Genomic DNA, 22,305 nt, shown 5'->3' with positions numbered 1-22,305 from the left:
GACCTTCTGATTCCTGGATAATCCCAACTTTAATTCTGCAGAAAGCGCAGGTCCATAGCACACCTTTTTTTGTTAGCTGGGTTCAATAACATTAAAATCCGGGGCCAGTTCCTAATGCAACGTAAGCTTTGCTATTTCTTTTGGTAAGAAGAGCAGGTGGACAACTCCTCGAGTCTTAATGAAGTGGGTGAAATCCCTGCTTACTCAAACAGTGTGTCTAATGGATTTCCTTCTTTCAGCCTGTGCACTGGGACTGCTGGGTGACTGTAAGAAGTGATCAGAAACAATCTGCTCTGCTCTCACATTTGAGTAGAACTGATTGCTGTTGACATTAAATGAAAAAAATCCAATTAAATCAGTGCTATCTCATGAAACTTCAGCTCTGGGGGACTTGGAGAAAACACCACACCCCGAAGATGCTGCTGAATATTATTAGATTTCTGATGATTCCAATGCCGTGTATTTTTTTGTATTCATTTAATTTAGAGCTCAGAAAATACAGATCTTGCACCAATTCCTTGTGCAGTGCATCCACTCTCAGTCCTGGATGTTAATTTGCACCTTCAGGACTGTGTTATGTAACACTCTTAAGCCATAACTGTATGCATTGATTGACAGCAATATTTCTGAGCTTAATGCACAGAGTGACAGTGCAGCATTTTGCAGTGAATGTGAGAGCGGGGGGAATAATAATTAAACGTTTGGCTTTAATTGGTTTGGCAGTCCCAGTAAAACACTCTGACTGAATGTGTTAATTTTCTTTTAAAATTGTGTTACTCCTATGATTTTAGTTAAAAGGACAACTGGATGTCAACGCATTTCAAATGAGCTCACGTGCCACCATTACTTTATGAATGGATCTATGTTGATTTTTATAGCTGATGTAACCGTTTGAAATGTTTTTCTCACAGAGAAAGATTTCGAGACTCATTTTGATTCTGTGTAGCTCTACATAGAACTCAAGGTGCCCGAAAACTTCAAATTTTACTGAAAATGTTGGGAAAACATTAGCCCTGCGATACACCGGCCACCTGTCCAGGTAGTAACCCTGATTTTGTCCTGAATAACAACTGGATAGGCTCACGCAACCCTGAATTGGATAAGCAGAAGAAAATGGATGGATGGATATTTGTGAGCTGGGTAAAGATTTTAATGCCACTCCATGTTTGACTTTTTGAGTGCACCTGTTAACAAACAAGCCGAACCAATCACATAACCTCCTTGGCAGATGTAATGAGGATTTTAAAGTGAGTCCTGATTTCTAACCTGAGCACGAAGCATTTCTAATCTATTTTCCATTCTATTTACCTTCATAATTAGGTTATGTGCTCATAAATAAAAATGTTTAATCAAATTAACCCACGGCAAGCCAATTGAGTTTACTAGAAAAGATTAAAAAATGTCGACTGCATCAAGAGTGGAAGGAACAGGCAATTAATCTGGGTTTGACAGCTCTTTTTTTTCTGGGTCTCATCCATACATTTCTCTTAACTACTTATCCAAGGTAGGATTATTGGGGGGGGGGGGGGGGGGGGGGGGGGGTGTACACCCTGGACAGGTCGCCAGTCCATCACGGAGCTAAAACAGAGTGACACACAACCACACACTCTCACATCAACAGCCAATTTAGAATCCCCAAGCATGTCTTTGGACTGTGGGAGGAAGCCGGAGCGATGCAAACAGAAAGAAAGGCTGGCCGTGCCACTGCACCACTGTGCTGCCTGGAGCCCATTAGCAAGTTAATTTAGACGTGCTTGAATGAGATGATTGATAAAGGTTGTGGCACAGTAAAATGGAACATTTTGAATAGACTGACAAGCATCAGTGACAGCCTTTCAGACACATTTTCTATAGAAACTCTGCTGAGAACACAATAGAGTGGAGGATCAGTATAGTATGGCTCAACTCATGATAGTCATGCAATGACAAACTGGCACTGGAAAAGTTATGATTCAATATGGCCGATTAAGGTTTTTAATGCACTGTAAATATACGATAAGAGCCCTGGTTTTTGCAGTTCATTGTCCACACTGTACATTCAAGTCTTTTGGCCATTTATGAATCATAGCCTATGCAAATTCATCTCTTAACTGGTCTCTCAGGTAGGCGCTTGATGGATGTTTCACAGGGTAAACAGTAGTCTGGGCTTTCATTCATCATTACTCATTCATTGAGGAACCAGCAAACTCATGGCTTGTTCGCGTCTTCAAGTGCCCTAGATCCCCATTAAGCACTTTGCAGGAGGATTCTGTACAGAGTTTGAATATTTTAATCAATTAAATAAATAGATCCGAGTAAGTAAATAACTCAGAGTAGATCGATAAATAAAGTGCTTTAAATGTCCATTGCGCACAATAAAATGAGGGGATTAGGGAAATTCTCAGAGAACAGATGTACTCACGGGTCCCATCAAAACGAGTGGCAATAGTATCCAAAAAGGTGTTTTGTGGCGCGATCAGACCCCGCATCACAGGCATCCGAGAGCGGGTCGAGCCGCGTCTCTCGCGGCGCTCTGAGGCATGGCTTTCGCTGGCGGTGGACACGAAGCCCGGCAGAAACCTCGAGGATGCCCCCGGCGCTCCTCCTAACCCCTGGAGGAGGGCGCCGAGCCGAGAAACCCGGGACTCCACGGTCCAAAACTGACCACCGACCACCGAGTAGGTGATCCTGGGTTGTAGGAGGAGAGAGGAGCCGCTGGCGGTCACGGGGGTGAGGACGGAGGGATGAAGGGATGGAAGGACCACAGCGAGGATGGTCACATTTACGCACGGATGTACTGCATAGCCATCCCTCTTTCCTCCTCCCCTTCCCGCTCTCTTTCGCTCTGCCTCTCTTACACAAACACTTTATTCCTTTCTAAACATTCTCCACTCAGGCTAAACGAGCATTTCCATTCACTTCTCCCTCATTTTTCCTCTAACACTGCACCCCTCCCTTCTCCCTGTCCCTTTGAAATTCTATCAGTCTCTCTTCACCTCTCATCCTTTGATGTTCTGATGGGTGCCTATTTAAAGCAGATAAATTAAAATGTCATATTGTCCTTATTTCGGGTATTGTTTACACTGCATTTTTAATTATTACCAGCAATGTCCGCCACGTTTCACACTTGAAGCTGCAAAATTTGTCACTCCAAGAACAAATGAATAATTTAGACAGGATGAGTGAGAAAACTGTTAAAAACTATTATTATGATGCATATTATGAGAATATATATTATAATCCACAACCCAAATATACAAAACCCAAATGTGTAATATGATTAACGGGGACCCATTATGCTTCTCCTTTTTTCCCCTGTCATATATATACTATACAATAGTGGATGCTCATATTAAATATGGCACAAGGTTTGAAATATTTATATCAGTGTAAGTCATCAGGCTCTGTATGACTTCAAGGAGAGGAGATATCCCTAATACAGTCATATCAGGCAGCAGCTCTGGCTGTGAGCACAAAGCCCCACCTATCTGCTTGTTCAAATCTTTTGTTTGCAAGAGGCAGCCAATCAGAAGACAGGTTGCTTAAACGGAAAGGAAAGGGAGCCAAAACTATTTGTTTCACACAGAGGATGAACTAAGAAGCTGCACCAAGGCCTGGTATAAGATCAGTATAGATCATTTTGACCCACTCTGGTACAGTCCAAAATATGGAGCTCGAAATGAGCACAACAGATCCATTTTATTGTGTGCTCGTTTAATAATTTTCAAATGCAGGCTCCCTACCATTGGTCTGGTTTTCTCCATCAGTCAAAAGACATGCAGCATAGGTTATTTAGGGACTGCAACTTGCATGTTGGGTCCTGTGAGTCTTAATGGATCCCTGTCTATGTGTCAGCGTTCTGAGTGGCAGCACATCCAGAGTGCACCCCCTCCTCTCCTTCAGTGTGAGCACAGATAGTGCTGGACATGGCTGGAGGCACACCCTCTGCGTTTGGCTGATTGCGACAGGTTTTCTCTGTGTTTGAAATCCTTGGGCTGCAGTGTGGTTGAAAACCAAACCCAGTATTAAACATTGCCAGCGCACGTTAGCCTTAATGGCCTTTTTAAATTTCAAACGGCCAAAAGTTGTTGGAGTTTAATGTTTTAAAAGATGCTGCACCCCACCATCTATTACATGTGGTTAGAGATGATGTCCCACTGCAACAGTGCAAAACTGGGGAAAAGAAATGATGTCACTGAAGTTCTGCATGTTTTATTTATTGCTGGCACACAGTTAGGGCACAGTTTTGGTTGGTTAGTTGAAAGTGGAATGGTCCAAAGAACAGACTTAATGTTAAACACTGTCCAAAAGTGGGATTTTTCAGCTTAGTAATCCCATCTTCTACAATTAGGCAGGTTTTTTAGTAGCCTGTTAACCTAAGCTATGGTGTATCACAGATTATGTCCTATAATTTGTTACTCCACATAATTTAGTACATACAAATGGGTTGTTTTTAGGATTGAAATGAAATGTAACAAGATATGAGATTTACTTTTTTAGGTGCAATGCAGGTTTTAAGCAACATGCAGCTTCCCACAGAGTAAAGACAGCATGTTGAACCCAAACCAAACAAAAAACCCTGAATCCCTGAAAATCAAAACAAAAAATATTCAACATTTTTTTTGTTTTGTTTTGCTTTGCATCATAAAATTCTGCTCATCCTGCCCTTTTGGGTGCGGTTTCAAAAGACTGCAGCTGGCTTGCAGCTACAGTGTCCCTGAGTTCTCTGTTGAGGAGATCACACAGAGAAAGACCCAAATATCCTCAAGTGCTCAATATCACGCGGACAAGTAAAGCTCCAACATTTTCACACTTATTGCACTTTGCCTGCTTCAGGACTCCCAAAGGTCTTAATGCTCCTGGAACTGCAAAGTACGCACGCCTGTACTTTAATATCCTTTAGAGAGAAATTCACTGCAACTATGGTGCACAGCACACAGAAAAACATACAAGCATACAGCAGCCTGTAAAATCTAAGGTGATGCAGTGTATTCAAATTCCTCCAAAACACTCACTATAAATCAAGGTACTGTATCTACAGACCTTAATATTTCTTCCTTTTTAGAGAGAGATTTCAATTCAGTGGGGTCGACAGTGAGTCCAAGCCTACAGTATGTTACCGAGCACCACGGCTTTTAACAAGGTGGATTCAGTACGGAAAGCCCTGGAGCTTGCATCTGTGGATAAAACAAGGCTAAATTAAATCATCCACACCTGCTGCTGCCTGGAATTGCTGCAAAGACTAAAACAGGCTTAGAAGTTACTGTTAGACAAGATAAGGGCATCTAGAGAGAAGAACTGAACTGCTGCAACAGAACCCTGTCAATCAAAAATGAAGGGGATGGAGAGAAGAGGGCGGAGGGGAGAGATGGGGATGTGGAGGGTAGGGATGCAGTGGTGGGGAAAATTGAGTAGGAGCTGGTCTGAACCAAAATAGATTCCTCCACAGTGTTTATGATATTGAAAGTATAAACCATGACCGTACTGTAATGGTATATCGGCCCCATTCACAAACACTGAAGTGCTCCCCATCAGCGGTGTAAGTAAAGCAGTAGTGCCATCTACAGGCAAAATCTAAAATATTCTTTTGAGCAATGGTCAACTTAAATAATATGACTTAGCTCTGCCCTTTTGTAGACACTTCCACTTTTTCATGATTCTCAGCTCCAGTAATGGTGTAGTGTTACACTCAAGAGGAGTCTAATAAAAAACACACCACTGCACCATTTTTACCCATAAAACCCATTATTAAAACACACCTTTTAGCAAGGCTCCAGCTGACAAATCGTAATAGATAAGGACTAAAGTCACAGCGAGGATTTGGTTGTTTCCAGATTCAGAGGAAGACCCCGTAAAGTCTGAAAACAGGAAAGCGTGTATTTAGTCTATCAAACTGGGAGCAGCAACAAAATCCCTGAAACAGAAGCGAACAGCTGCTCATCACTTTATACCAGCTTGTGAATGAGTTTGACTCTATGCAGAACAGGTGGGTTTAAAATGTTCAGATGTAACGGCCCTCAAGAAACTCACTGTGAGGTCTGTGAGGTTCCAGCTTTTTAAGAGAAATCTGAATATTCTGCAATGCAGCATGTTATCTGCTTGGCAGTGGTGTTTGGTTTAGTGAAATCTGCTTCAGTCTAAACAGCACCTCTCGTGTAATAAATAATATATGGTGTTATTGCTGGATTTTGTTTTGGCAGGCTTGTCCAAACACACAGCGAAGACCCCTGTCCAGTCTGCAGTGACCGTAACACGCACGCTGGTGAAGGCAGCGTGAGTGTGAGCGAGGGAGCCTTCTGTTTAGATCAACCTCTATCTCGGCCTCCTGGCTTAGTCTCGATGCTCTCATCGCTGACATATTTAGTCTTGTACTTTACTGTAGCTGGAGTTTAGTTAGATATCCATGAGATGACGCGACCTGATACACCATCTAATGAACACCATCCCCAACATCCCTTAAGTAATATCAGTTATTTGAAATTCACAGCCATGTCTTCAGTGAGAAACAGCTTCATAAAGTCAGAAGTGAGGAGGACAGTGTCGGGCCAGTTGCGTTTTGATCGGTATTATGAAAATTCAGATGCCCTCGAGTCAAGATGACAAACCAAGAAATTATAAAGGGTCAGTTTTCTCCAGCTCAACACTGAGATCTGAGGAGCATCCAGTATCATTGGGATGTGTTAGGTGGAATGCTGATGTCTCTATGAGATATGATACTTGAACATTTTTAGCAATACAAGTGGATGGATAGATAGATAGATAGATAGATAGATAGATAGATAGATAGATAGATAGATAGATAGATAGATAGATAGATAGATAGATAGATAGATAGATAGATAGATAGATAGATAGATAGATAGATAGATAGATAGATAGATAGATAGATAGAGTGTGCTCATCTCGCTGCACAGTGGGAAGTCATTATATATTTTAACTGTAGTGGGCTGGAAAGGTTTTTATATCAGACCATGTTACAGCAGAGTTGAAGGAGCCTCTGCTACTTAAGCAGTGAGTTGTGCAGGAGATGTGATGTGTTGTTGATTATGCTGGGCAGTTTCTGCAGCATCTCTCTCTCAATAACTAACCTAGGGCAGTCCCCAGCACAGAGCCAGCCTTTCTATTTAGCCTGTACAGCATCCTAGTATCACTAGAACTGATGCTGCTACCTCAGTAGATGGCTGAAAAGAATAAAGCACTGGGAACAAAGGCCTGGTTAAAAAATGTGCAACATTTTGATCACACATTAAAAACCTGCTCTGTCCCTTCCTGTAGACAGTCTCAGTCTATCCTCCAGGTGAACAAGCAGGTGTCAGTAGGTAGAAAAACACACAGTGGAACGCTGTCAGTCATGGATTGGCCTCCCCAGAGTCCAGACCTGAACATTATTGAAGCAGTGTGGGATCATGCTGACAGAGAACGGAACAAAAGGCAGAAACATCCAAAGAAGAGCTTTGAATGTCCTTCAAGAACCCTGGAGAACTATTCCTGAAGACTGCTTAAAGAAATGTGAGAAAGCTGCCTCAGAGAGTTCAGGCTGTGCTGAAGAATAAAGGCGGTCACACCAAATATTGACTTTCAAGCTCATTAGACTTTTTGTCTTATATACTGTATTTCCATGTATGTTTGCACACGTTTCAATAAATCGCTGCACCTGTTTCCCATTTTCTTAGCAAAATATAAAGAAATGAAGGGTGGCCAAAGATTTTTGCATTTGATTTTGCAACAATGACATCATCGTGAATGTTTTAAACAAACAATCTGATACTGTGACACCCCGACTAGCAGTTACAGCTTGAGGAATAGAAGTTGCCCGTGCTTGTCTGGTATTGGTCGAAATCTAATTAAATCAAACCTTATTAGATTTGCCATCTCATCAAAGCAGATGAAGATGCAAGCTTCTGACTGAGTGTGTTTCCTTGCAGTTTTACTCTTTCAGGTTCAATGTACTTTTTTAAAAAAAAAATTGAAAGTAAGATTTTATTAGGAGCCACTTGCTTTGAAATTATCAGTTCTAAATTATGACTGACCCTTCTTTCACATCTAAAGCTCCCACAATTTGGTCCAATCATTTATAACACACATCCACTTTCATTGTGTGCATGCAATCTAGCATCCAAATAAAGAATAAGAACGAATGCTGTTGTGAAAAGCACGTTTGATCAAAGCTCTTCAAAGCTAACTCAAGACGATCAGTAAATACATTGCGTGGAGTCACATTTCATTTGCATGAAAAAGTTCCCAGTAATCAAAGTGAAAACTGAAATAACCAAACAAGCTGTGAACACAGATGCAGCGATGAGTAAGAGACGCTTTCTTTCTGAGGTGTGTGTCTATGAGCAATCACAGTTTGCTACGTTTCACCGCGCAGCTGCGTGACTCAGCTTGTGACCGCAGTCCTCTGCTTGCAGGGGTCTCAAACTCACTTCGGTTGACGGGCCACATAAATATTTGGCTAAATTTGTCCTCAACTGGTAAAATTACGGCACATCAGAGGCAGACAGGCAGACAGAGACGCAGCGCTCAAAGAACCCTGAATTGAAATCTGCGGGAGGATTCCTCAACAGCAAACATCTCCTGTGCGCTAAAGCCAGCATCGCTTCACCACATGAGAAATAACAATGCATTCTGTTTAAGACTAAATAATAATAAAAACAAAAAATGTAATGAGTAATGAAAGTGTTCACTGTGGTTTTCACTCTTTGGAAAGCCAGTTCTGGCTATTACACCTCATGCTTGACAACCCTGCTTTACTGTGTGCCTGATTCTTTCATTCATGATTAAGTGAAGGGATAATGATGAAGTGTGACAGTACATTCTTGACACAACAGTCTTCCATCCATCCATCCATCTGAAAAAACTGCATTAATTGTTATCCTCTTATTACCATATAACAGTTGCCCCTGCTTATAAATCGGAGCTACTGAGACCTTATTACTGCAGCCGGCCTCTCTGATCCTCTAACCAGGGTCTCCTAACTGTTCCACACTCTAAATTTAAAACCAGAGGCGATCATACTTTTGAGGTTGGGGAACCTAAATTTTGGAACAGCCTTCCTCAGCCAGTCAGGTCAGCTGAGTCTGTGATTTGTTATAAGATGAGATGAGATGAGATTTATTTGTCACATGCACAGTTATACACAGTACAGTGCACAGTGAAATGTATTTTGTACCTGCAGCTGATAGTAAGCGGTAAAAATATATAAATATAATAAAATAAGTGATTCACACATCACAGCACACAAAATAAAATTATATAAATATCTAGGTTGAAAATATAAAATTCTAGTTGTTGGTGTTTGCACAAGAGCAATGGCATGGTATACTGCAAGTCCAACAGAACAGAATAATTTACATTGTGCATAATAGTCACCTTGAGTGACTATTATATAATTGAGCACCTTGAGTGGGAGCTTAAAGTCTCTCCGCTGCCTGAGGAGGTAGAGACGCTGTCTGGCCTTCTTCACAGTGATGTTAATGTGATGAGTCCGGGACAGGTCCTGTGAGATGGTCACTCCCAGGTATTTGAAAGTGTCCACTCTTTCTCTCAGCACCACTGATGAGAAGTGGATGGGGCAGTCCCTCTGCTGCTTCATACTGAAATTTTACTGGCATTCAGCAGCAGGTGGTTCTCCTGGCACCAGTCCCCCCAGGCAGGAGACCTCCCTCCTTTAGATGAACTGTGCTGAAAACACATTTTTATAGGTTAGCTTTCCCATGATCTTTTCCCTTTATTTTTGGCCATAGTTATAACTATTTGTGTGTGTGTGGAAGTGTGCATGTTGGAATGAAAGTGACCATATAATTGATGATGTGTCTGCATATGTGTCTATATGTTTAACATATATACTTATATGTGGCTTTAATTCACACTTTAAAGCACTTTGTAGCTGTGTTTTGAAACTGTGTTTATTATTGTACCGTAAGTAGCAGGATGGTGCAGTGGTTAGCACTTTTGCCTCACAGCAAGAAGGTCCTGGTTCGGACTCCACCTTGCCCAGGACCTTTCTATGTGGCGTTTGTGTGTTCTCCCTGTGTTTTTGTGGGTTTTCTCCGGTTTCCTCCCACAGTCCAAAGAGGTTAGGTTAACTGGTGATTCTAAAATCGCCCATAGGTGTGAATGGCTGTCTGTGTGTTAACCCTGTGACAGACTGCCAGTCTGTCAGGGGTGTGCCCGGCCTCTCGCCCTATGACAGCTGGGATAGGCTCCACCCCCCAATAGATGGATGGATTATTATAAGCTCTGAAAATTAGATGAACTGAGCCTTTAATAATAATAGCAGCGTTGCAGTTCACAGAGTAACCGACAGATGGCAGTGCAGGATCAGCGACAGGCTCAGCACCTCGATAGTGATGTAATCCAGTGAAGCCTGAATCAAAACCAAAGGCATTTCCCCCATGGGCTTGAAGTTGTAAAAGCAAGAGTGTAAAATTTCCATTCTGTAGCCTATATCTAATTAACAGAAAAACAACTGTTTCAAAACAACAAATAATAGCAAACGGTGCTTAATAATCAAAATAACCGTTAAAACAGAAATGGAGAGGAAACACGGTTAATTGTCCTTCAGCGTCTCTCATTAATCATAAGCCCCTGAAAGCTGCGGTCAACCAATCGGACCTGGGCGCGTGCTTATTGGATGAGCATCTGGCGCGCGTCTCCGTCTCTCTCCCCTCTTCCCGAGCGCTCGCGCCCGCCGTGGAGGATGCGCGCCGCGGCACGGTCCCGCGCCCCGCTGCTCCGGATCCTCCGGCGTCCATCCTCCCTCACCGAAACCGACGATTAACCCCGCAAACCGCAACCGCGGGAGGATGTGAGGCGCAGCAGAGCCCAGTTCAGTTTGATCTGAATCCTCAGCGTCGCGTTTGGGGCTTATTCCCGGTGAAAATGGCGACGGGGGCAGGCTGGCAGCCTCCGTACAGCACCGCGACTAGCAACACCAAATATCCCCCGTGTACAACGTCCAGCATGATTTACGACGGGAGTTTAACGCTGGAATACACGCAAGACCTGCATCTGAAGATGAGCAAGAAGATAGCACAACTGACCAAGGTGCGTGGACCTGAGTGAATGACGTGTGCGTGTAGCGGTTAAGTCATTTAGAGCAGGTGGGGGACGTAAACGAAGTAGTACTGTATATAACTGCGCTGGTGCTGTTGTGGGATAGGATGTCATTTGTAAACATTGTGTTAATGTGTGCATTTTTTCCCCATTGATTGGTGTTCCGTTGATTCAGGCGTGTTGGCATTTTGAAGCAGATGTGAGGATTTTTCACTGCTCTGCATGCCTGCAGGGTTCAGAGGTCACCGTTAAATACCCAGGCTGGGTTTATTGGTGCAACTGGCTGGCAGTGGTAGTTGTTAAGCAGCACTTCTCTGGTAGTATATCTTACTCTGGCTGTAAATAATTCTTTTTTTTTTTTTTCCATGGGTATTGATAGCCAAGAGCTTTCCAAATGCCCCAGAGGGAATGTGTTAATGTGAATCCACCCTCTCCCACACCATAGTTTAACTGTTTTCTGCCACCACTGGGCTGCCTCTGGTACCCAAGGGCTAAGAGAAGTTATGTAATCTTGGAGGGATGCAGGGGTTTGGCAGAGCTGCTTCTTTGTAGTCCACCTGACACCAGGGAAGGATTCAGGGATACTATGCTGTGCGGTTGTAGGAGATTTAAGGTGGCAGCTGCATTTAGAGCATTTAGGCTATTGTCAGAGTGGAGAGGAGGATATACTGTAAATAAAGCAGTTTATGCTGATCAAGGAGAGACAAAAGCAGGAGTAGATGACAGAAGATTTTACATAACACTCATGGTGACGGTATCTCACTGGAGAATTAGACGCTCTGTAGGGTTGGATAAGCTGTACAAATATCCACAGTATATCAGGCAGATTGAAAAATGTGGACACCAGGATTAAAATTCAGTGTTTCAGTGGTTGATTAAAATGTTTTTGGCAAGAGAGTGGCAGTAGAATTAAGGTCCACATTTCGACAGCAATCCAAGCCTGTTTTTTTGAACCCAGGGACTTTTTTCCTGTGTTGACTTTGCATCTTTTTGTCACGTTTGCGTGTTTGTGTTTATGCGGTTTCTGTCACAGACCTCTTCAGGTTGTTTCCTGCCCCTCACCCCTGCTTAAAAAGAAAAGGGGGGGGGAAAAAAAAAAAAACACTGAACAGCCACAAGCCACAATCATTGATCTAAATGAAAATGAAAGATCCACCTCGCTGCTTGAATTACAAAGAGGATTGGGACCTGCAATCAATCAAAAACTGGCTGAGGGATGTTTTACTTCACCAGTCAAACTTACTGATTGGATCTTTAAATACTTTCCCAAGATTTCCAACTGGAAATCAGCAGCTGGACCCAAACCTGTCATCGGCGTGCCTCCCGGCCTTTTAAAGTATTTTGTGTAATTGATGTTAAAAAAAAAAAAAAAAAAAATTGACCAAGTGGCTGCTGCTCTTGTTAATGTGCTGGGCTGTTTGCAGCCAAGTCAGTGATGGTTTAACTTTTTCAGCAACATCCAAATGAGCCCGGAGAGAATCGGAGCGGATTCTTGATGTATTTATTTTTTTTTTAATTATCATGTTACTTGGATGTAATTGCTACACAAATTGGGTTGCGTTGCTGCATAATTAGATTGGAGTATGTGTAAAGCGGCACATGTGTGAGTACGCTCTGAAGCCTTGTTTCATTAATGGATCGACAGCATAACTGATTAAACACTTTCAAGTAGATGTAGTGAAAAAGATGCCCAGCAGTTTCTCCAGCGTTGTTCTGCCATGCACAAAAACCAAACAAACATAAAAATAATAGCAAGCCACAGACTGGTAGCCGGTAGCTCGTCTTTAACTTGGATTTTAGCCCAAATTTAGAGCTTATTTTGTTACATTGTCCTTCCTCCCTTAAAGCAAAGAGCACCTTCTCGCCTTGTGTATCCAGATGTCTTTGCTTTTAAAAAATTTAAAGCTTTACTGCAGATTTATGCATCTCTATTTTGTTTGTGTGTGTGTATGTGTGTGTGTGTGTGTGTGTGTGTGTATCTGCAGGCTACCGTTATGTTAGTCCTGCTCAGTGTGGCGCATGTGTTACTCTTCTTTGGAAACATTTTAATTTCAGATGAGTGAGTCAGACATCCCAACGTTTCCATTCACGTGTTGTGATTCCACGTAGTAAATCCGAGCTCTCAGCAAAGCTGTTGCACGAACTGCCCACATCCCTGAATTGTGCGGCTCGCTCTCCTTTGTTAAATTCATGCAGGAGCTGCGTTGCTTACCTTTTCGCGAGGGTCACGCAGCAGCAGCAGGAAAGTGGGCCATTTTCAGGCTGTAGCAGATTTCTCAGCGTTGTTGTTTTGGATATCAGGAAAAGAGATCTAACACCTGGTGAAAGGAAATTAAAAATGATCTCTTCAAGTGGAGCTTACCAAAAAAAAAATAAAAAATAAAAATCAGCAGGAAGATGCAGCAGTGAAACCCATTGAGAAATACTGTATAGTCCCAGGATGAGGCTGTGCTACAGTGGCTTGTCTGCTGTGCTCTGATTCAGCGCAGCACTCTGACATTCTTGATTTTGCCCTAACATTACATCATCTTCACTCAAGAGCTGATACAGTGACACACAGAGCACTAACCTTACGTTATAGAGCCCGAAACTCAGGGAAAGATGTATGACCTCAGAGCTGCGGCCATCTCCAGGGACAGATGGAACAGTTGTTAATTTCTGCAGTTCAGACAGCTTCACTACACCACCATACACGGGGCTTTGAATAGGTGGATTCAGCCTCTCTAACCCTATTGTGCACCTTCAAGGTGGGGCATTTTTTTTTTTTTTTATCAGCGAAAATCAGGGTCTTTATGCAGTGAGCACAAACTTGCTTTGACCCCAAAAGACCACTAAAAAGATTAAACATTTTGTATTTGTGTCGTCACGCTCCTCCATGTTCGTAGCATGAAATCATGTGGTCACCAAATCACTAGAAAGTGCAGGTATTGATCATGCCGGTGTGAGTAGCGTAGCTAACAGTTCACATGAGTCACCAGCTTTCAGTGCAAAACCCTATCAGCTGTGACCTCAGTGCTTTAACATCTTGCAGTGGCACCACAAGCTGAACGTTATGAACTTCTTACAAGTGGATTTTCTGGCAATACAGAATGCATTAAAATGAAGGCTGCACTAAAATGACAGTTGTTTAATTCTTTAACACTCATATGAATTTATTATAATACACTTGCCCTCCATCCATTCATTTTCTACTGCTTATCCAGAACCTGGTTTCAGGGGGTGGGGAGAGGGAGATGCCAAGATCTCTCTCACCAGCCACCGCCTCCAGCTCTTCGAGGGGAATACTCTCAAGCCATCCAAGAAACATAATCTCTCCAGCAAGTCCTGGGTCTGCCCCAGGGTTTCCTCCTGCTTGGACATTCCCAGAACACCTCACCTGTCCCTGCTTATCCCTGCCCATCCAAAACTCATGCCCACCCCAAAATAAAGAAAGATTTTCAGTTGCGTTGTAGCCAAGAGAGGGTGACAAAATGAGTAACACACAAAGGAGGAGAACCCGATCTCTTCAGTTTGTTTTAATATATGGCATATGCATATTTACATCTTTTGAAGTGTGGAAAGATCTTTAGATATCTTAAATTATGTCTCATGCTTAAAATGCAGTAGAGGGATCAGCTTGCTGATAAGACTGCTGTCCCCAAGTTGATGTTTATGCCTGGCAGACAGTAATGATTCAGAACTCTGTTACTTAGGTATTGATTGATTAACCACTTATTAGAAATCAATAATTGCTTTTCTGCATTTAGCTTTTTTTCTCTGCATTATATTCTGCCGCACATTTGGTCCAAACCCGCTAACCTCTTATCATCCACAAGGACACTAGCAAACCATCCAGGTTTAGGGTTAGGATTAGGATTAGGATCAGGGGCTGGGTTTTGTTTTAGCAACATGCTAAATAGGTACATGCTCAGAAACTACAAGTTGCTACCTTTCAAATTAACTCTCATACATTGATTTTGGGGGCAGCACGGTGGCGCAGTGGTTAGCGCTGTTGCCTCACAGATAGAATGCCATCTGGAAGGCCTGGGTTCGATTCCACCTTGGCCCAGGCCTCTCCCTCTCTCTGTGTGGAGTTTGCATGTTCTCCCCGTGCTTGCGTGGGTTTCCTCCGGGTACTCCGGTTTCCTCCCACATTCCAAAGACATGCACTTACTGGGGTTAGGTTAATTGGCTATTCTAAATTGCCCATAGGTGTGAATGTGAGTGTGAAAGGTTGTTCGTCTCTCTGTGTTGGCCCTGTGACAGGCTGGCGACCTGTTCAGGGTGTACCCTGCCTCTCGCCCTATGACAGCTGGGATAGGCTCCAGCCCCCCCGCGACCCTGACCAGGATAAGCGGAAGCGAATGGATGGATGGATGGACATTGATTTTGGCATTATAGTCTTGGCCGGGACTTCCTTGTAAAAGAGATTTTAAATGTCAATGGGATTTTCCTGTTAAAGTAATTTTAAAAAAAAAAGGTTAAATAAATACAATAAAAATATTTTTGCTGTTTAAATCTTTTCCACATCAGTGAAAATCTCATATTGGTCAATAATATCGGCCAAGAAGTATCAGTCAGGTTTTGTTTACATTGAAGTGCATTTGAAAGGCAGAAGATTTGACTAGCTAGATCCAATTCATAAACAAGTACCTGGATCAGTCAGATAACCTGCTGCTGTGGCTGTTGGAGAAAACATTTTTCTATCAAAGACACTTTGTGCCTTTGTTCTTGCATTCTGTGTTTTTGAGCTTGTGATGTGGCCTAGCGATGCTCAGGGAGGAAAAGCGTGCGCGCCGAGTGTCCTTGGAGCATCTGAGCTGTGGAACAAAAACAGAAGGAACAAATGCAAAGTGCCTTAAAACCAGGAAAAAGTAAACGCACCGCGCTCGTCGGCTAATTGGTAACAGAGCTTGTGTTGCCACTTCGTGGCACGTCTGGTGCAGGAAAACATTGGACTAAAAGCCCAAATGTCGAGGGATCCCATTAAGACTACAGCACATCTGAGAGCCAGGCTTTCATTAATCCTTTAATTAGTGCATATGATGGTAATCCTCTGAAAATGACAAGAGCAGAGGCAACAGAGTTTTGTCAGAGCCAAATGCTGCAGTTGTTCTTCTCCAGACTTTAGCGACCTTTCTTCTGCAGCTCGATCAATAGTGATCGACTTTAGCCTCAGAAACATCCCTTCTGGGAGCCCCACTGTCATTTTAGCATCATTCCTTATCCATCCTGCACACAGATAGATGATAGAGTACTCTGACTGTAAATTCTATGGATAATTGTTTGGATGAAAATTTGCTTTTGGCCAGTCTGTAATGATATTCTTCCAGGATGCTTTAATGGGCCACAGTGGTGTCAGTTTTATCCCCTCTGACAGGAGTAAAAGGAAACTCTGATATCTCTGCAAACAATCATTTTAAAGATGGACCTGATTGATAAAAAAACACGGCCTCATTCCAGTTACTGTGGTTGCCTGATGTTATAACTTATAAATATTGATACCTCAATGTTTCCCACAAAATTAGATTGTATTTGTGGTAATTGTGGGGGCACTGGGTTTGCAGCATGTGCACATGCTTAGAGAAATTACTTCTACTAATATTTATATATTGTGACAATAAATAAAGGAGCAATAATCTGATGCCTCTTCACTGAGTTACTCTTTGCTTGGATGAAATTGACTTCTTAAATATGGAATGATATATGGGGATTCTAAATATCACATTATAGTTTGCATCCAAATATCATGTCACATTTGACCTCTGACCTCACTTTTACATTTCACATCTGCCTTTCTTTCAAGTTGACCCCAAAACATGTTTTATTTTTAAAGTATTTGTCAAGAGGATGCGAATGAGCTGCCTGGTTAGTTAGAAATATACTGCGGTATAATATAATAAGGCCAAGTTATTCATGTCCAGTTATTTACAAATCAGTAACTGTTATACATGACCTGCTCCTACATAATGTTTGTGTAATCAAAGTAAAAAAATAAAAATGCAACAACTATTACATTAAAAGTAAATACTGCCCAGAGAGTGAGCTGCCTTGGTGGAGGTTTGCAAGATTTCAATTTACTAAATCTTCATTTAATTTAATTTAATTTTTTTGGTCAATTTTGAGTTTTTTTTCTCAGCATTTCAAGCTAGGTAGGTATCTTGAAATTTTACTTACTCAAAATCTTAAGATAATAACCTGAAATTTTGACTTGTGGACGACCAAAAAAAAAAAAAAAAAAAAATTCAGTTGTGGAAACAAACTTCCATAGTTCTGTTTTCCTTTACAGTATCTTTACCTCCCCCTAAAAGCCCTGAGTCAGTCATTTAGGTCAGCTTGAGCCATGATGACAGAATGGGAGCCTTACTAGAACAGGGGTGTAAAACCAGAGGCCCGTGGCCCAGAATTGACCCGGCAGAGATTCCAATCCAGTCCACTGGATGACTTTGGAAAAGTTTTTAAAGATCTCCTCAGGTGCCCAGGTCAGCTGCCGCCTGGGACTTTTGTGTGCCCCGTCTGCACCCACAGACAACCCTTGATGGAGGCTGCAGGGAGATCTGCAGGGATCGACCACTGCCCTTGAAAAATGAGCTTTTTGGTCAAGAACACTGACTGTTTGAACAGCTCTAAACTAGAGCTAGCACTGCAGTTCTTGTTCTTCTCTGCAGTCTAAGTGAGATTTGTGCACATGAGCCAGTTGTTCACCTACTGCTGCTACTGCAGCCCAAGTCTACGATGGTGATGCTGACTGGGGGGGTTGGGAGACTATCTGAATGACATCACAGATCACCAGAGCAGTGACCTGGTCCGCCTGCTGGTGGGAAAATGGGAGATGGGATGCTGTCAGTTTAGCAGCAACTGAACATTCAAATTGTCCACTACCAAAGCTATTGTGGTGTATAAAAAAGCACACACATGCAAACTGGATCTGGGTCTCAACTAAATGTACGTGTGGTAAACATCGGACACGCCAACCCGTTTTTAAGACCTAAATATACAGCGTGTATCTAACTGTTCTTGCTCCTGAAGCACACTGTAGTTTTTACATAACTAATGCCAGTAGAGTGAGGTCAGTAACAACACTAAATGTGGTGCAGAAATGGATTTCATGATGTTTTTGTGCTGTTTTTTTGAGCAATAAATAACTATGTGTAGCTGCAGGCTGTTGTATTGCCTTTAGGCTTCTTTTGATTGGAGCCTCAGGACAGAAAATGTTCCTGTGAGACCTCCAGCAGAGAAGAAAGGAAGAAGCTATTGGCTGTCATTCGCTTTTTTTATTGTCAAACTTGTCATATCCAGCAATAGACAAAGGAGCGTGCTCTGTTTCACTTTGATGTGTTTCTCTTTGGGAAGCTATTTGGTAAAAATAACATAAAACAAATGTTGCATAAATTCATTCTGTAGTTATTAAACAACTCTATCCTAATGGCTACGTTACAGATATACAGATATGTAGATTGTTGTTATTTATTCAGCGATGTGTTGTTTAAAAATACACATTTGCACCACATTTATCATGGCTGGAAGCTCCTCATTCTCTTCTGCTGTAAACATTAATCAGCTTGTTATGGCTTGTCAGGTTGCATCTGTCTGATAGACAGATGCCAGTGAAGTATGTTTAAATATACACTGTACTGGCAAAAGTATTCATTCACCCATCCAAATCATTGAATTCAGGTGTTCCAGTCACTTCCACGGCCACAGGTGTATAAACCAACCACCTAGGCACGCAGACGGCTTCTACAAACATTTCTGAAAGAATGGGTATTTCTCAGGAGCTCAGAGTATTCCAGTGTGGTACCGTGATAGGATGCCACCTGTGCATCAAGTCCAGTCGTGAAATTGTTTTGCTACTAAATATTCCACAGTCAACTGTTAGTGGTATTATAACAAAGTGGAAGCGACTGGGAATGACAGCAACTCAGCCATGAAGTGGTAGGCCACGTAAAATCACAGAGCGGGGTCATCGGATGCTGAGGCACATAGTGTGCAGAGGTCGCCAACTTTCTGCAGAGTCAGTCGCGACAGACCTCCAAACTTCATGTGGCCTTCAGATTAGCTCAAGAACAGTACGTCGAGAGTTTCCATGGCCAACCAGCTGCAACCAAGCCTTGCATCACCAAGTGCAGTGAAAAGCATCAGATGCAGAGGTGTAAAGCACGCCGCCCCTGGACTCTAGAACAGTGGAGAGGTGTTCTCTGGAGTGATGAATCGCACTTCTCTCTCTGGCAAGCTGATGGACGAGTCAGGGTTTGGTGGTTGCCAGGAGTACTTGTCTGACTGCCTTGTGCCAAGTGTAAAGTTTGGTGGAGGGGGGATTATGGTGTGGGGTTGTGTTTCAGGAGTTGGGCTCGGCCCCTTAGTTCCAGTGAAAGGAACTCTTAATGCTTCAGCATACCAAGGCATTTTGGACAATTTGCTGGTCCCAACTTTGTGGGAACAGTTTGGGAATGGACACTTCCTGTTCCAACATGACTGCGAACCAGTGCACAAAGCAGGTCCGTAAAGACATGGATGAGTGAGTTTGGTGTGGACAAACTTGACTGGCCTGCACAGAATCCTGACCTCAACCTGACAGAACACCTTTGGGATGAATTAGAGTGGAGACTGTGAGCCAGGCCTTCTCCAACATCAGTGTCTGACCTTGTTATGGATTAATCCTTTACACTGAGCCATCACTGCTGATACACCTGTTAACACAGAGCGTGTCACTGCCGACATGTTTGTGCAAGCACGCTTTGCATTACTGTAATTACACGACAGTTTGTCCTGTCAGAAAATCCAAATGGTTTCTGAAAGCTGAGAAAGTGCACTTCACAGGCAGCATGTGGTTATTACGGTTATTTCACACGCTGTTGCCAAAAGTCTACAAACGGTGGGACATTTGAAACACGTCGTGTCGGAGACAACATGGTTGGTGTTAAAGGGTTCAGAATAGGATGTCAGTGAAGTTTATTTGTGTGAAGGCAGATAAGAGAATACTCATATATTATATATATATATAGTGTACCTAGCTCTAGTGCACCGGGCGTGACACGTTTCACACTACGTTTGCTTTTTTTCTCCTCCAAAGCAGGTCCGAGCAAGTGTTAGTCTGCTTCTATGCAACCGTGCTCAGTGTTCAGTGTTCATCATCTTTGTAAACTTGACCTATTTAAAGTAGAAAAATTCAAAACCGATTCAAATTTGAGGACTTGTTAAATGATTTGAAATGATCGCTCAGATCAAGATCAGTTAATCAAATCGTTTCATTGTCTTGGACAGCAGTTGATGGCAGTAGTTCTTGCTCTGCAGCCTCACTGACCTCAGCATAGCAGCACTTGAACAACTTCTCCACTTGTGGCAGGCTCCTTTTACACTTAATTTATACATAGCCTATGCAAGTAGCAGACCATTGCTAGCATTTATACCTGTGTGGGCTGTGCCCATGGTGACGTGCAGTTACATTTCTAGGGAGGTGATGTCAGATTATGGCGTATGTTATGTCATAAGGTTTCAGAAAGGTTTGTAGTATACCTGTGGCATAGGTTTAACACAGAAGCATAAATCCCTTGTTAGAGGCCTTCAAGTTCACAGAGCATCTTAAGAGCAGAACAAGTACTATTAACACAGCTGAGTCTGTCTGACCGCAGAAGAAGAGAGGCAGCTGAAAGCTGTCAATAGGAGATAAGTCATTGGTTAGAAGTAATTCAGCTTTAAAAATTCCATCCATCCATCCGTCCGTCCATCCGTCTGTCCGTCCGCCCGTCCGTCCGTCCATCCAAAGTCTGTTTGTCAGCTAAGCTGTGGCCAGTTATATTTGTCCCACAATTAATACACCTGGGCAGCCTTCCCAGGTAAAGTTTATGTGTGGGAGACACTGTATCCACTTTATGATGACATAAAACACTGAAAGGCTGCAAATCATTTGAAAAGCTGTAATCAGAGAGTGTTTGACAGCTTTGGCAAATTGTTCATATCAGTGAAAAGCTGTTTGACTTTTTTTTTTCGTCAATAAATTCATCTTTCATTAACAGTCCAAATCTATAACACTATCTAATTACCAAGTAAGGTTTTATCAGTGGTTAATCACTGCAGAATTTCCTTTGCAGCTGGGCTATTTTAAGACACAATCGCACTGTGAGACATTATTTATGGAACTCAAGTCTCACTTTTATACCAGAGATACAAATAGCAATGTTAGGTATCTTCATTCCTGGGAGATGGTGAGACAAAGAAGGAGAGGGCGAGAGGAGGGAGGGAGGGAGGGAGGGGAGAGAAGATAAAGAACAAAAAAAAAGGGAGATGAAAGGATGGAAGCAAAGAGAGAGGAGGGAAAGGAGAAGATGAAAGCAGCAGGCACAGCAGCGTCATTAAAATAATCATGTATAATTGAAGGAACAGTTCCACGGCAGACTTACTGCTGGGAATCGAGGCTCAAAGAGAGCAGAGGGCTGAAATCCACCTTCCTCTCACTGCTGTACTGCCAGCATTAACACTGACAAACTTTCAACTCTGCACCAGTAAAAAGATTCAGGCAGGATTGTTGTCAAGTGAACAAACACAAATGAGCAAAGATCTTATGTCACTCTTAGATTACAGGTGTGAAGGATTTTAGGCAGCATTTAATGGCAAGATAAATCCATTATTTTTTTCTTATTTCATTCTATTTAGGATTTATGGCTTCATACAGCTGGCCGCAAAGGTGCCGTTGTGGCTTTGTGTGTGGTTCAAGGTTGTTTTTTATGTTTTATTTAGTAGCTCCTCTGTCAGCCATTTTGTAGTGCTGCTCAAAATCTCAGCTGAAAATTGCATCTAGCAAATGCTGCACTACAAAAATCATCATAAGCCGTCCAGCAGCTAAGACCATCATGCATTTAGACCTGTCTGTTGGTGGTTAAAAAAAAGATAAGAGTGTCTGATGAGCATAATGCCCGCTGGACATGCCAACAGTGCACTGGCGTCCTCCCTCCTCTGCCTCAGCTGCCTTTTCTGTCGTGCCTGTAGCTAGACGCAGCTCTGGATGTTGTAAATAGAGATGGGTGTGGTCTTAATTTGATCTAAATGTGCAGAGAAATGGCAGTTACTACATACAGAAAATGGCAGCGCTCCGTGGCCTCCGCTGTGGTGCAGATGTTTCCCATTGTTTTAGCAGCAGGGATAGTCAGGAGTATCTGCTGTATTATCCAAAAAGTGTCCCAAATGCTCTTATTGAGTGGTTAGAACGCTGTGTCACAAACACTACAGAGTAGACGAGTAAGTGAAGTGGTGCGCAGTTCAGACGCAGCCTCCTCTCTTTGTTAGGTTTCA

At 42.6% G+C, this 22,305-nt stretch overlaps 2 protein-coding genes across 3 annotated transcripts in view; one reads left to right on the top strand and one right to left on the bottom strand.

The window, feature by feature from the left end:
- LOC115792855 (potassium voltage-gated channel subfamily H member 8-like) overlaps window positions 1–2,544 on the bottom strand; it is a 41,422-nt gene extending 38,878 nt beyond the window's left edge. Inside the window, exon 1 of the mRNA XM_030747435.1 lies at window positions 2,402–2,544. Coding sequence (XP_030603295.1) covers window positions 2,402–2,477 — 76 coding nt within the window. The 5' untranslated portion in view covers window positions 2,478–2,544. The remainder of the gene's footprint in view (window positions 1–2,401) is intronic.
- Window positions 2,545–10,731: 8,187 nt separating this feature from the next.
- The window catches only part of fam184aa (family with sequence similarity 184 member Aa), a 62,653-nt gene continuing 51,079 nt past the window's right edge, over window positions 10,732–22,305 (top strand). For both annotated transcript variants that reach the window (XM_030747474.1, XM_030747484.1), the window contains exon 1: window positions 10,732–11,028. In XM_030747474.1, coding sequence (XP_030603334.1) covers window positions 10,864–11,028 — 165 coding nt within the window. In that variant the 5' untranslated portion in view covers window positions 10,732–10,863. The remainder of the gene's footprint in view (window positions 11,029–22,305) is intronic.

This window comes from Archocentrus centrarchus, chromosome 2, assembly GCF_007364275.1.
Source record: "Archocentrus centrarchus isolate MPI-CPG fArcCen1 chromosome 2, fArcCen1, whole genome shotgun sequence".
NCBI lineage: Eukaryota > Metazoa > Chordata > Actinopteri > Cichliformes > Cichlidae > Archocentrus > Archocentrus centrarchus.
Note: the sequence above shows the minus strand (reverse complement) of the source record. Positions and strands in the feature narration are given on the sequence as shown.